The sequence below is a fragment of the Pongo pygmaeus genome, chromosome 17 (assembly GCF_028885625.2).
Source record: "Pongo pygmaeus isolate AG05252 chromosome 17, NHGRI_mPonPyg2-v2.0_pri, whole genome shotgun sequence".
NCBI lineage: Eukaryota > Metazoa > Chordata > Mammalia > Primates > Hominidae > Pongo > Pongo pygmaeus.
Window position 1 is genome coordinate 62052091 of NC_072390.2, and position 12910 is coordinate 62065000.

At 37.9% G+C, this 12910-nt stretch overlaps 1 protein-coding gene and 1 non-coding gene across 2 annotated transcripts in view; both read right to left on the bottom strand.

Annotated features, from left to right (window-relative positions):
* The window catches only part of SKOR2 (SKI family transcriptional corepressor 2), a 37124-nt gene that overhangs the window by 18084 nt on the left and 6130 nt on the right, over positions 1 to 12910 (bottom strand). Inside the window, exons 4-5 of the mRNA XM_054461193.1 lie at positions 706 to 771; positions 231 to 329 (exon numbers count right to left, since the gene is read on the bottom strand). Of these exons, the coding sequence (XP_054317168.1) occupies positions 231 to 329; positions 706 to 771 (165 nt within the window). The remainder of the gene's footprint in view (positions 1 to 230; positions 330 to 705; positions 772 to 12910) is intronic.
* Positions 4238 to 4342, bottom strand: LOC129019256 (U6 spliceosomal RNA). The gene has a single exon (XR_008495587.1). It is a non-coding gene; the product is annotated as a U6 spliceosomal RNA (small nuclear RNA).

A 12910-nucleotide genomic window follows, 5' to 3' on the forward strand; every position in this document is an offset into this window, starting at 1 on the left:
CAGATACACATATATCCATACACAAATACCAAAAGGTTCTTGTAAGAAATTTTATCTGTGAGTCAATTCAAAGCCTAAATAAAACTAAAATTTATGAATATTTAGGCAGACCATGGGAAGACTGTGTGTGTTTTGCACAATCGCTTAATACTTAGAATCACATTCTTAAGCCTAATAATACAAACGTAATCAATTATCATAAACACAATGAAATAAAAGTGATTTCTTACTGAATACTGGGAAAGATGTGTTTCCTTTTAACACCTGGAATTCTTGTTCCAGTCGTCTCCGTAAATCTATTTGTTCAAATAAAACCTTCTGAAGTTCTTCTAATAAAAAAAGAAGAGTCATTTTACTAATCTTTACAAATAACTCTCCAGAGAACTGTTATATATGGCAATTTATTATTATAAGACAAAATATTTTACCAGTTTAAAAAGTGTTGCATAGACATAGGATAGATTTTGTGCAGAAATCCATGAATATAAATCAATGTAATATATTATTTTAAAGTATTATATTACAGTGTCATGTATTGATTGATATGTATGCATTAATCTCAATTATATCCACCCAATGGTCCATATATTATTCATATGTTGCTTGTCAAGCTAAAAATATGGTGTAGAACAAAAATATCCTCCTATTATCTCCATAGTAATTTAAAGCTAAGAGAAGTTCTACAGAATTGAAACTTTCATTTACCTTTCCCCATATTTTCTACATCCTTTTTGAGTGAATGAGGTGAGTTGGTTTCTTGTGTATGTTCACCTTTTAAAAAAGCAGAAAAAATATTATTAGTTTTGTGTAGGCTAGTTCTGTAAGTTTTCCTTCACATTTTCTTTTAATATCTGCAAAACAGTTTATTTAATATAACCTGAAATTGGAAGTCCTCATAACTAAATGTTGTCCTCATTTATTCGCATACAATCCTCCTGAAACACGGAGGGGAGGTACAGAAAAGGAAGGCAGAGCCTGCCTGGCCTGTGATGGCAGCTCCGGAAAAGCAGATTCTTGAAGTTATTCCCTCTCTAGCCCCCTACCGCTATCCATCCTTTACAAGGGAGGAAATTGCTAGAATGGGCAAAATGGGAGTCTGGATAGTCAAGATTTCTGGTAGAAATCTGATTGAAGTCCCACTGCTCCTTGAAGGGAGGAAGCTTGGTTTGAATGGAAAGGTTCTCAAGACTAGAGGCAGGGGCCCAGCCTTCTTGGGCCATCAAAATTTGGGACACTGAAAAAGAAATGTGAGGAGGCTTTGAGTTGTAAATGAAAAGCCTGGAGGGGTTTCCTAATAATTGATAGTTTAAAAAAAAAAAAAAAAACCCAACTTGGGCCAGGCGCAGTGGCTCACGCCTATAATCCCAGCACTTTGGGACGCCGAAGTGGGCAGATCACTCGACGTCAGGAGTTCAAGACCAGCCTGACCAACATGGAGAAACCCCGTCTCTACAAAAAATACAAAATTAGCTGGGCGTGGTGGTGCATGCCTGTAATCCCAGCTACTCAAGAGGCTGAGGCAGGAGAATCGCTTGAACCCAGGAGGCGGAGGTTGCGGTGAGCTGAGATCACGCCATTGCACTCCAGCCTGGGCAACAAGAGCAAAACTCCGTTTCCAAAAAAAAAAAAAAAAAAAAAAAAAAAAAATCAACTTAAAGCTAGGTGCAGTGACTCACATCTGTAATTGGGAGGCTGAGGCGGGAGGATTGCTTGAGGCCAGGAGTTCGAGACCAACCTGGGTAATATGGCAAAACCTTGTCCCTACAAAAATAGAAAAATTAGCTGAATGTGGTGGTGTGCACCTGTAGTTCCAGCAACTTGGGAGGCTAAGGTGGGAGGATCACTTGAGCCCAGGAGACTGAGGCTGTAGTGAGCTGTGATTGCACTACTGCACTCCAGCCTGGGTGACCCTGTCTCAAAAAAACAAACAAATAAATAAAATAAAAAGTAAAAAAAAAATTAAAAATCAACTTAAAACAGAGAGACAAAATAAGTTAACTTATGTTAGTTTGTAAACAGTTACTTGCTTGCTGATATCTCTTAACTGCTCTTCCTTGACCAAAGAAAACTATATTGCGCATAAAGATTAGATCGTTATTCCTATTTCGCTTACATGCTGACTAGGATGGCAAGTTAAGAAAATGTCTCTATCCACAGTCATGAATTGAGTCTACAAATCTGGTCTAAATAAACCAGAATCCTATCATTCAGGCAACTGGAATTTTTAAAAAATTCAACCCCCTATCCTCAATACTCACATAATTTAATCAAGCTTTTCATTTCTGTCTGAAGAGGCGTGGTACAACAAACAAAGGGGCTCTGAGGCTTCATGGATCCCCCTCCCTTTCCCCCCATTCCTCCTCTGTGTCCCCAGAGTTCCTTGCACAGGCCTCAGGCATGGTGCTCTTTCCTTACTCCCATTCCTCACTCAGTGGGCCATGTGTTACCTGGGGGCAGAGGTTAGGTATGGCCAGTGCCTAGCACAGTGCTGAACATACAATAAGCACTAAATAAAGGGTCTGCAGTTGTTTCTGAAAAGGACCCCAGGAGGTCGTAAATTCTAAATTACAGTAAGCGGGGGCCAGAATTCACCAAAGATCTCCTTACTATTTATTTCCCTCAGCAAAAACCAAAATGTAATGGCCCTGGGCACTTGTAGAAGTACAGGGAGATTTCTTTGCTGAGGTAAAAATTTCTGCAAAGAGGGAAACAGAATTTCTCCCTGAAGTGGTGACATACAACAGTATCATGGACAGACAGGGAAATTTTCAACATGATATTATCAATGCCAATTCAAATGTATTTTACTTGATGACTGTGCGGAGTATGTTTGTGTGTGTTTGTGCGTGTGTGTGTGTGTGTGTGTGTAGGTAAATACATCTGTGAAAATATATGCAAATATTCCAGAACATATGCATCATTAGGGGAAGGGGCCTAATAATATCCTTGGCATCCCTAAGTTCCTTAATAGCAAGCATCTTCTCTAATATCCAGATCAGATTCCTATAGCCTCATTCTCATTCTCATCTTGGACATGACCTCTCTATAGGCTGATGTACTCTTGAACCTTGATACCTTGGCTTTCTTCTCCATATAAAAAGAAAATAGAAAGGAAATATCTGTGAAGCATTTTAAATATAGACCTCAGTGCAATTCCTAGAAAAACACTATTATCTAAAACAAGAGGAACATGAAGGTTGATAACAAATCATTAATGTGTAAACCAAGAAAAATAGTACTTTGAAATGAAGATACATGCATATTATGTGCAGTCTCAGTTAACCGGCTAAAGGTGTAGAAGTTTCAAAAATACTGGCATACAATATTGAATCTCAACAAGAGAAGAAAGAGGCATGCATGTATCTCTGTATTTATCTGCAGGGCATAATGACACCATCATTCTACAACTTTCTCAACCACTCCAAGCATGATTTAAATGAGATCTTTATTCCTGAATAGGCAATTCTAGAAACCATAGTCTTATCAAATTATAGACCAGATTCCTTTTGACTCATTAGTATATTTTGTGGACTGTTTATCTTATATTATGTTTCAGTTAGATAGTTGAATTTAAAAATTAAAATATGATATGTAAAATGCATTTCTTTCCTACTTCATAATTAGTAGCTTTACATTGGTATGAAACCACTAAACAAGCAGCTAGTAAATGGAAACTATATTAAACACAGGCAAATCTACTGATGATGTTAATAAAAAGCTTGTCTTTTCATCAGCTTTGTAGAGGTTTTATTAACAATTTGCATCGGCATCTATTTCAAACAGATATTTTGCTATATCTTCTGGGTAAAATCTGCCAATTTTGAGCTTAGAGGATTCGAATGCCTCACTTACAAAGGGTTTTTAAAATGGCTAAATGTTAGGTAAATAAAAAGCACAGAAGCTTCCGCTGCCTTTTATGTATCTTTTACTGGACTGTTGCCTTTCGTATATTACTAATCTGTGAAAACCAGATTGTTAATGGTGGTTAAAAATGACCTCTGGGAGCCTGGATATATTTGTTCACTATTACTGCTAATGGTTTCCATCTGGTTAAAAAAAAAGGCAGTCTAATACTAGATTAAATGAATGTGATTTAGTTGACAGTGAGCTCCCAATTTTTCTAAAAATTCCATCAGGTTGGCTACATTTTACTTTTTCAGAATTAATGAATGAGTTCAGAAATATCCCTAAAGTGCTTACTTTTTTATCCCCTATATTCCCCTCACCCCTTTTGTTTTTAAATATGGACTGCTTCAGAAATTTGTGTTATCCTTGCACAGGGGCCATGCTAATCTTTTCTGTATTGTTCCAATTTTAGTATATGTGCTGCCAAAGTGAGCAATGGATTCCTCTTTTGAAAAAGGGGTTGGTGAGCCGGATGTGGTGGCTCATGTGTATAATCCCAGCACTTTGGGAGGCTGAGGCAGGTGGATCACCTAAGGTCAGGAGTTCAAGACCAGCCTGGCCAACATGGTGAAACCCCATCTCTACTAAAAATACAAAAACTAGCTGGGCATGGTGGCAGGCACCTGTAATCCCAGCTACTTGGGAGGCTGAGGTAGGAGAATCGCTTGAACCCAGGAGGCACAGATTGCAGTGAACCGAGATCATGCCACTGCATTCTAGTCTGGGTGACAAAGCAAGACTCCATCTCAGGAAAAAAAAAAAAGAAAAAAAGAGAGGGGGTGGGGGGAAGCACAGCAATTCTAACAGTGTAGAGTTGTAGGAGAGAAAATTATACATGGAAGAAGCATGTTTCTTGGAAGCCTGGCCTCAAACATATCTAAGACTGTAGAAAAAAACTGGTTTGAAGTTGGAGAGTAATGGGTAACTAGGGCATAAAACGTCTCCTGTGGATGGAAGTGACTAAAAGCTGCTGCTAAAGTCCCAGTGCCATGGCTCACACCTGTAATCCCAGCACTCTGGGAGGCTGAGGGAGAGTGCTTGAACCCAGGAGTTTGATACCAGACTGCGCAACATGGCGAAACTCTGTCTGTACAAAAAAGACAAAAATTAGCTGGGAATGGTGGTGCACTCCTCTAGTTCCGGCTACTCTGAGTGGGAAGATCACTTGAGCCCTGGAGGTCAAGGCTGAGGTGAGTCATGATTGCACCACTGGCCACTGCACTCCAGCCTGGGTGATAGAGTGAGACCCTGACTTAAATACAAAAAACAAGAAGAAAAGAAAAAGCTGCTGCTTAGGAGGGTGTCTACATCAGGACTTTCCAAGTGTACATTTGCAGGACATTGTGATCTGCATGGTTTCTGAGAATCCTGCTCACCCAGGAAGGTGGAGGCAGCATCGTGCCATATCAGGGAAACTACATCACTGCTGAGTGCAACTGGAGACCAGAGAGCCTGAATGTCAGGAGTCGGCTTTCCTGGTCTCTCCAAGGTCCTCCAACAGCAGTGGTTCCACATTCTAGGTGAATGTTCCAACCCACTCTTGGTTCTGCCCTCACATGTCATTAGAAACTGGAAGTACGAGAAAGATGGGTGAGAGAAGTAACATGCTGAAGCAGATATGAGCAGTAAATAGCAAATGAGGAGGAGATGGGCTATATGAACAACACAAACAAGCAAAAGAAAAAAAAAAAACAGCCAACAGATTCAATAGCATTAGCTTTCAAGGTACTAGAATAATTACTTTCTCTTAAATATCACGGCAAGCCTCTGCTCAAAAACCTGCAATGGCTCCCTACGGTCTCCATCAAAGACTCCATTCTAAAGTTCTCACCACAAAGTCTCTAGGTTCTCCCATTCTTGTCCAACCTGCTGAGCCATCCTGTCTCCTTTTTTGTTGTTGTTTTTTTTTTGAGACAAGATCTCTCTCTGCCACCCAGGCTGGAGTACACTCACACAATCCAGGCTCACTGCAGCCTCAACCTCCTGGGCTCAGGTGATCCTCTCACCTCAGCCTCCCAGGTAGCTGGGAATACAGGTGCACACCATCATGTCTGGCTAGTTTTTTTCTGTATTATTTTGTAGAGATGGGGTTTTACCATGTTGCCCAGGCTGGTCTTGAACCCCTGAGCTCATGTGATCCATCCATCTCGCCCTCCCAAAATGCTGGAATTATATGCCTGAGTCACTGCACCTGGCCCATCCTTTATTGCCTAACAGGCATTTATTTTTCACATCTGCTGCCTACAACTGCCTTATGTCATTTCTCTGTCCTAAGGTGCCCTCTCCTCTCTTCCTTGTGCAACCAAAATCAGAATGCCATCCAATCTCTTCTTGTTAAGGATTGAATGCCTGTGTCCCCCTTATCCCCAAATTCACATATTTGAATCCTAATCCCCAAGGTGATGGTATTAGAGAAGGGGGTGGGGGGCTTTGGGAGGTGATTAGGTCATGAGGGCAGAGCACTCATGAATCGGATTAATGCCCTTATAAAAGAAACCCCAGGGAGCTCCCTTCCTATTTTTCCACCATGTGAGGACACAGCAAGAAAACGGCCATCTATGAACCAGGAAGAGAGCTCCCTCACAATCACTGAATCTGCCAGTGCCTTGATCTTGGACTTTCCAGCATCCAGAACTGAGAAAAACAGATATTGTTTAAGCCACCCAGTCGATGGTATTATTATTATTTTTTATAGCAGCCCGGCCAGACTAAGACATTTTTCTTCCATAAGGCTTTTTCAACTTCTGCAAATCTTACTGATTTATCCCTTCCTGGGCTGAAGTTTTAAGTGCTTATTGTCTTTATTCTGCCCCTTCGTACCTGATGTTCTAGTGTTTTACAATATTAGTCTGGTCTTCCTCAGCTAGAAAATATACTTTCTGAGGGCAGAGAGATCCTACCCTACAGGTAATCCCCATTACCCCTACCTTAGGAAAGGGTACAAATACATTCCACAGATACTTGTACTTTTTAATTCATTCTGCTTTGTAAGAGAAATACCAACTAATGCTATTCTAAATCCTTAGTTGTCATGACGGGTTTTAAAGCACTACCTTGTTCCTATATGTGAAAAGCACATTTTGATCCATTTGTATATTCTGACTAAATTAGGCTAACTATATATTCAGTTTACTGGGGATATTTGTGATGCTCCAATAGAAAATAAGTTTTGTTCTCATCTGACATTTTGAAAATTTCTTTCAGGAACAAACAAAACCACAGCACTAAATTTTAACCATGACCTGAAAATATGAATTAACATATATGTCTACTGTAGCCTCCAACAGCAAAAATATTGTACATTTTTAGAGCTCATTTAACTATAAGAGCCAAATGAATGGTCAGGTGATCTGTTCTGTTGGTGGACATGAGAGAGGAGAAGCTGATTAAACAATTATCACTCTTCTCAAGCTGAACTCAGAATTCAATAAATAAGAGCATTTAAATATTGTGTCCTGTACACATGTAGGGTATACCATGTATATGGGGTACAACATGAAACTTTTGCCATTTGAATAAAGAGCAAAAAATGTGGCATTCACCCATCCCTTCTATGGAAATACATTCTTTCTCCTCTCCACCATTTTCCTTCTTTCTTTTTTCTTTTTTATTTTTTGAGACAGGGTCTTGCTCTGCTGCCCAGGCTGGAGTGCAGTGGTGTGAACATGGCTTACTGAAGCCTGTCCTTCTGGGCTCATGCGATCCTCCCACTTCAGCCTCCAGAGTAGCTGTGCCACTATGCCAGGCTAATTTTTCAAAACATTTTGTAGGTCTCCCTATGTTGCCCAGTCTGGTCTCGAACTCCTGGGCTCAGGGAATCCTCCTGTCTCATTCTTCCAAAGTGCTGGGATTATAAGCATGACCCACTGTACCAGGCTGCCCCCAGTCATTTCATCCCTACTTGGTTTCCTACTCCTTGTCTTGGCTGTCTCCCTTTTAAACTCTCCCTTGAGCCAACAACTGGCACTTAGAAGCAGGGCCCCAGCCAGCAGCCCCAGGGACTAAGCGGTTGCTTATCACTGAAAGGGCCTCTATGTCCTCCCAGTACTACTGTTGACACTTCATGAAAAATATTTGGAGAAAATGTTTTGTTTTGATTTTTTTTAATAGAAGGAAAATGTCTGTCCACAGAGGAAGTCTGCAGAAAAAAAGAAAGAAAGTGTGTTATTTAATTGCACACTCACAGGTAAATTTAGTAAATAATTTTTTTCTTTTCTTTTTTTTTTTTTTTTTTGAGAGGGAGTCTTGCTCTGTCACCCAGGCTGCAGTGCAGTGGTGCAGTCTCAGCTCACTGTTACCTTAGTCTCCTGGATTCAAGCGATTCTCCTGCCTCAGCCTCCCGAGTACCTGGGATTACAGGCGGCCGCCACCACACCCGGCTAATTTTTGTATTTTTAGTATAGACAGGGTTTTACCTTGTTGGCCAGGCTGGTCTTGAACTCCTGACCTCAGGCAATCTACCTGCCTCGGCCTCCCAAAGTGCTGGGATTACAGGCATGAGCCACTGCACTTGGCCAATTTAGTAAATAAAATTATTTTAGTTTAAGACTGTGTCTATACATGAGATACACATGCACTCTAACATCTGGATGAAGAAAGGTATTATAATTTCGGTCAAGTGTCCAGATGTTTCCATGGTTTGTGCAGACTCAAGTGCTAGCAGTGTCTGTGTTCTGCTGAAGGGGAGCACACCCTAGAAAAGAAGCCATCTCCTGCATGCAAAGCTGCAAACAATCTTCGCATGCTGCTCCCAGTGCACCTTCTTGCCCTTTTATGCTGGGCTGAGGCTCTGTCCTCCTGTTGCTCAACAGCAGGCACAGGGCCTGGCCACCGTTGAATAGAAGCTCCACGTATGCATGTTTAACTCCCAAATAAACTCTGAATTTTAAAATTGATCTTAGTCTTATAATCTGCTTCTAAGTGAGATTTTTCTGGATTTTTTATTTTCTCTGTCTCTGACACTCTTAGAGGTATAATTTGGATAGGGTCAAAATTAATCTACAGTTAGTGTAACTAGTACACTTAAGAATAACCAAAATACAGCACAACATATGGCATAGAGAGGTTTTTAAAAACACTTTGCATTAAGTCATTAAAAAATCAATTATATAAAAAGCAAGGTTAAATAATTTTCTCGTCTATCAGTGGGATATAGACTTCTAATTTCTTGGTGTTAAATTCTACATTGAATGACTTCCCCTGTGATGTTTGGCACTTCAGTGAGGTTACAGAACAGAAAAGAGAAAAAAATCAATATCACTGGAAAGCATATGCTACAGAATGAACTAACTAAATATTAACTCCACTAGTGGAAAAAAAAAGGAGCAAGTGCAAGATTAACTAATACCAGTGGGATTATAGTAAACTAAGAGTTATGGCAAACTTTACAATTCATGATCAAAATTTATTGCAACGTGCATACACATTGCATCTTGAATCAGTAAATTAAATATCTTTGATTAGTGCATCTTGAGCTCATTTAGAAAGCTCTTGAGTTTTAGAACTGGTGTTGTGAGTTAATGCTGTTTAATTTTTTTTCCTAGACGTTTTTTCATTGCCCTTCTCTATCTCCTTGAGTTCTATATTTTTAACAATCATTAGTAAGAAGGAAACATTCATAAATAAAATAAACAAATATCTGAAATAAGGAAACTATTTAATTTTGAATCCATGTATTGAAAGACTTCAAAATACATTGTACATAACTAAATGCTGCTAGTAAACTAGAGATAGGAGGTTTTATCAAATTTTATAGGTAGATTAACTGAGAAACAAAATAGTTTAAGGGTTTACCTAATGTCACCTAGTAAGGGAATTAAAACTCAGATCTACTAGTCTATACTTCAAAGAATTTTTCTTATTTTTTGCTTTTTTTTAAAAAAAATCATAAGCATGTTCAAAAATAGAATGGAATAATGAATCAGAGTGCTTCATCTCCTATATATTCATGAGAAGTGTAATTGCTTCTTACTATTCTCAGAAATCTGTCCATAGCATATTAAGTACACTAGAGAATCATACCAGTGAAAATCAAATTGATTTTAAAACTTCTATACATATAAAAAGATGCAGCCATGCTCATACTGCAATGATACTGGCGTTTCTCCAGTGAAGGGGATTGAAAAGTGGGGATGACTCCATTTTACCTGATTTCCTTGACCTGCAATAGCTTTGAGCTGTCTTACCAGCTTACCCCACTGCATTCAATTTCAAATCACTTAACTTCACTAAAGTTATTCAAAATGGAAATGCAAAATCTTACTCTGGGATTGCAATTGGAAATACTGTCATTTATATTTTTGAGTAGGTAATATTTTGACGAAACTACCATCCCCCTTATCTATCTGACTTGGGTCTAATTTTAAAGGATCTATAGATAAAAGTTCTCCTGGCTTTTGGGTAATTTTGGCTGCTTAAGAACTTCATGTTTGGTCCCTCAATTATACAGAATTATATCTGCTGTATGTAAGATTAATGACCATTAACAGGGAGGTTTTAAAAAAATCATTTAAAAATGTAATCTCTTAGAAATTGCTGAAAAGTAATAGTTACCGATAAGGCTGACAGATTAAAGAAAGGCTAAACTTAATTAAAATGATGAACTAAAAGATCAACTGGAACAAAGTATTGTTGCTAAACTGAATTTTTTAAAGGGATCAATTAAATATAGGTCTATATCTTTGTTCAGAGAAAGGTCATAGAGATTTTCTGGTTGACTATATTTATGGTTGCCACGGGAGTGAAAAATTCCTATAAAAATCAAAAATTGCATACTGACTTATCAGGCAGTTTGAAAAGACATTTCATTCTTTTTTTGTTATAGCTACATAAGCATAGAAATAAAATATTGATATTTTCCAATAATAATGGTTGAATTAAATATTGGCTAAAGGGACACAGGGTTATATAAATCTTATCAGATGGTTTTTTGTGTAGACTACGATTATAGTACTCATACTGCCTTCTTAGGTAATCTGTCTCCTCCTCTTGATTGGAAGCAATGTGAGGGCAGGGATTCATATTGATTTCTATTTCTGAATTCCCAGAGTCTAGGAAAGTACTTAGTATACAGTAGGCATTCAAAGATATTTGTGGAGTAAATAAGTAAATAAACAAATGAATGCTATCATGTAGATAATGGTTGTTACATGGGGGAAAATATCTTCATTAATGAGTAAAGAATACTGGATAAAACATTTGGCTGCTACCACTCCAAAGCAGCTAATCACGAGCGCTCATAATCTCTTTGACTCATCTGAATTTCTGACACTTTGCCAAATAAATGGATTCTCGGGATCTGACCACAAGTAAATACATTAATACCAAAACATAGGTCACTTGGGCCCCAGTCTGGGATTTTCTCAAATGTGTATTTCAATCTGAGGACCATAAGCTAATCTTTTCTAAAAGCAATGGCAGCTGAAGGTGCACCAACTTAAGTCCCACACAATCCAAACCCTTTAAACACTTCCTGGTGTTTAAAACATTTCCACGTGCTAAGCAAAAAACAAAAAAACAAAACAAAAAAAACCATAAGGATGAAGTTCTTGTGACCCAAGATTCCAAGATAAAGTTAACAAAATATAGCCTGCACCTGAAATTTGCTTATTTTGATAATATATTTTTATCCCTTCCATGTTTCACCTGTCTCCCATTCAATACCCGATAATAAGATTGTATAACCTCCTACTACATACTTCCCAGAATAATGTGAGAATGAAACCGTGATATGGAAAAATCAATGTGGAACAAGTTTCTCTGGGAATCTGTATCAAATTAATTATTGTGAGGTAGGGACTAGCAATATTTCAATAGTATCACTAGGTGTTATTACCAATATAACTATTGACTGCACTGCCCTGAGCTCCAGGCACTGTGGAATTTTTATGTGAACACCGATCCTGACTGTACTTTTACTTACTTCCTTTTAGCATTTATATTTCCATCTTAATATCAAACAACAGTAGATACCATGGTTTTTATCTGCTTGGCTATCATTCTTGAGGTTCCGATGGCTTGTTAGGGTTTACTAGGTCAATAAGCATGGGGAAAACAAACCCCTCTTAAAGCCAGGAATTTGTTTTCAAATTCCATCCAAATCAGAGGAAGATGAAAGAGAGAAATTCAGTTTTTCCATCCAAATCAGAGGAAGATGAAAGAGAGAAATTCAGTTTTTAACAAATATACAGAGACTATTAATATACACGAAATGAAGAGAATATAGCTCTGTGAAGGACTTAGTTTGTTCAAATATATTTATTAATAGATTGCTTGTGGGTATGGATATGCATGGTTGTTGAAATGTTAACTGAAAACTTCTTAAAAAAAATTATGAATGTTAGCTGTTAAATGCAGTGTAGGAAATTAAAGTCCCTAAAAGTAAATTTCAGACTGTGAAATTTGGATTTTCTCATTAAATTTATAGAAACTATTTTAAACATTAAATTATCCCATAATTTTGTATGAATCATTGTTACCCCTTGAAAAGCTATTGCACATGTTCCATCTTTTATAGCATATTTACAAAATTTAAAAAATTTTCTACAAAAATTTTTACCCAAATAGAGTTCAGCAGAAGTGGACTTATGAAGATTGATATTTATCTAGTAGATAAATGAAGTTCAGGGTCTGGGGTAAAGTTTGATGTCTGCCTAAATGTGCTCTTTTGTATTAAATACATGTATATGATAATTTGAACTTTAATATTACCAATAGCCAACTCCAGGGTAAAAATCTCCAAATGTAGGCAGTCAAAAACAACTTAAAACTAATGTGTGTAAATTACAATGCACTAATTTTAACAAGCGACTCTAAAGCTTGTCTTAATATTGGTGAATGGAAAGCAGGTTTCACATCCTGCCTCTGAATGGGTCATGTTATTTAAAAAATACACAGCCACTGCTACATGAAAGTTTTCTTATTTTATTCAACTTTAGGCTTTATGGGGGCTTGCTTTCAAAATGGGGTCATACATAAGATAAAACAAAACAAAATAATAATCCTT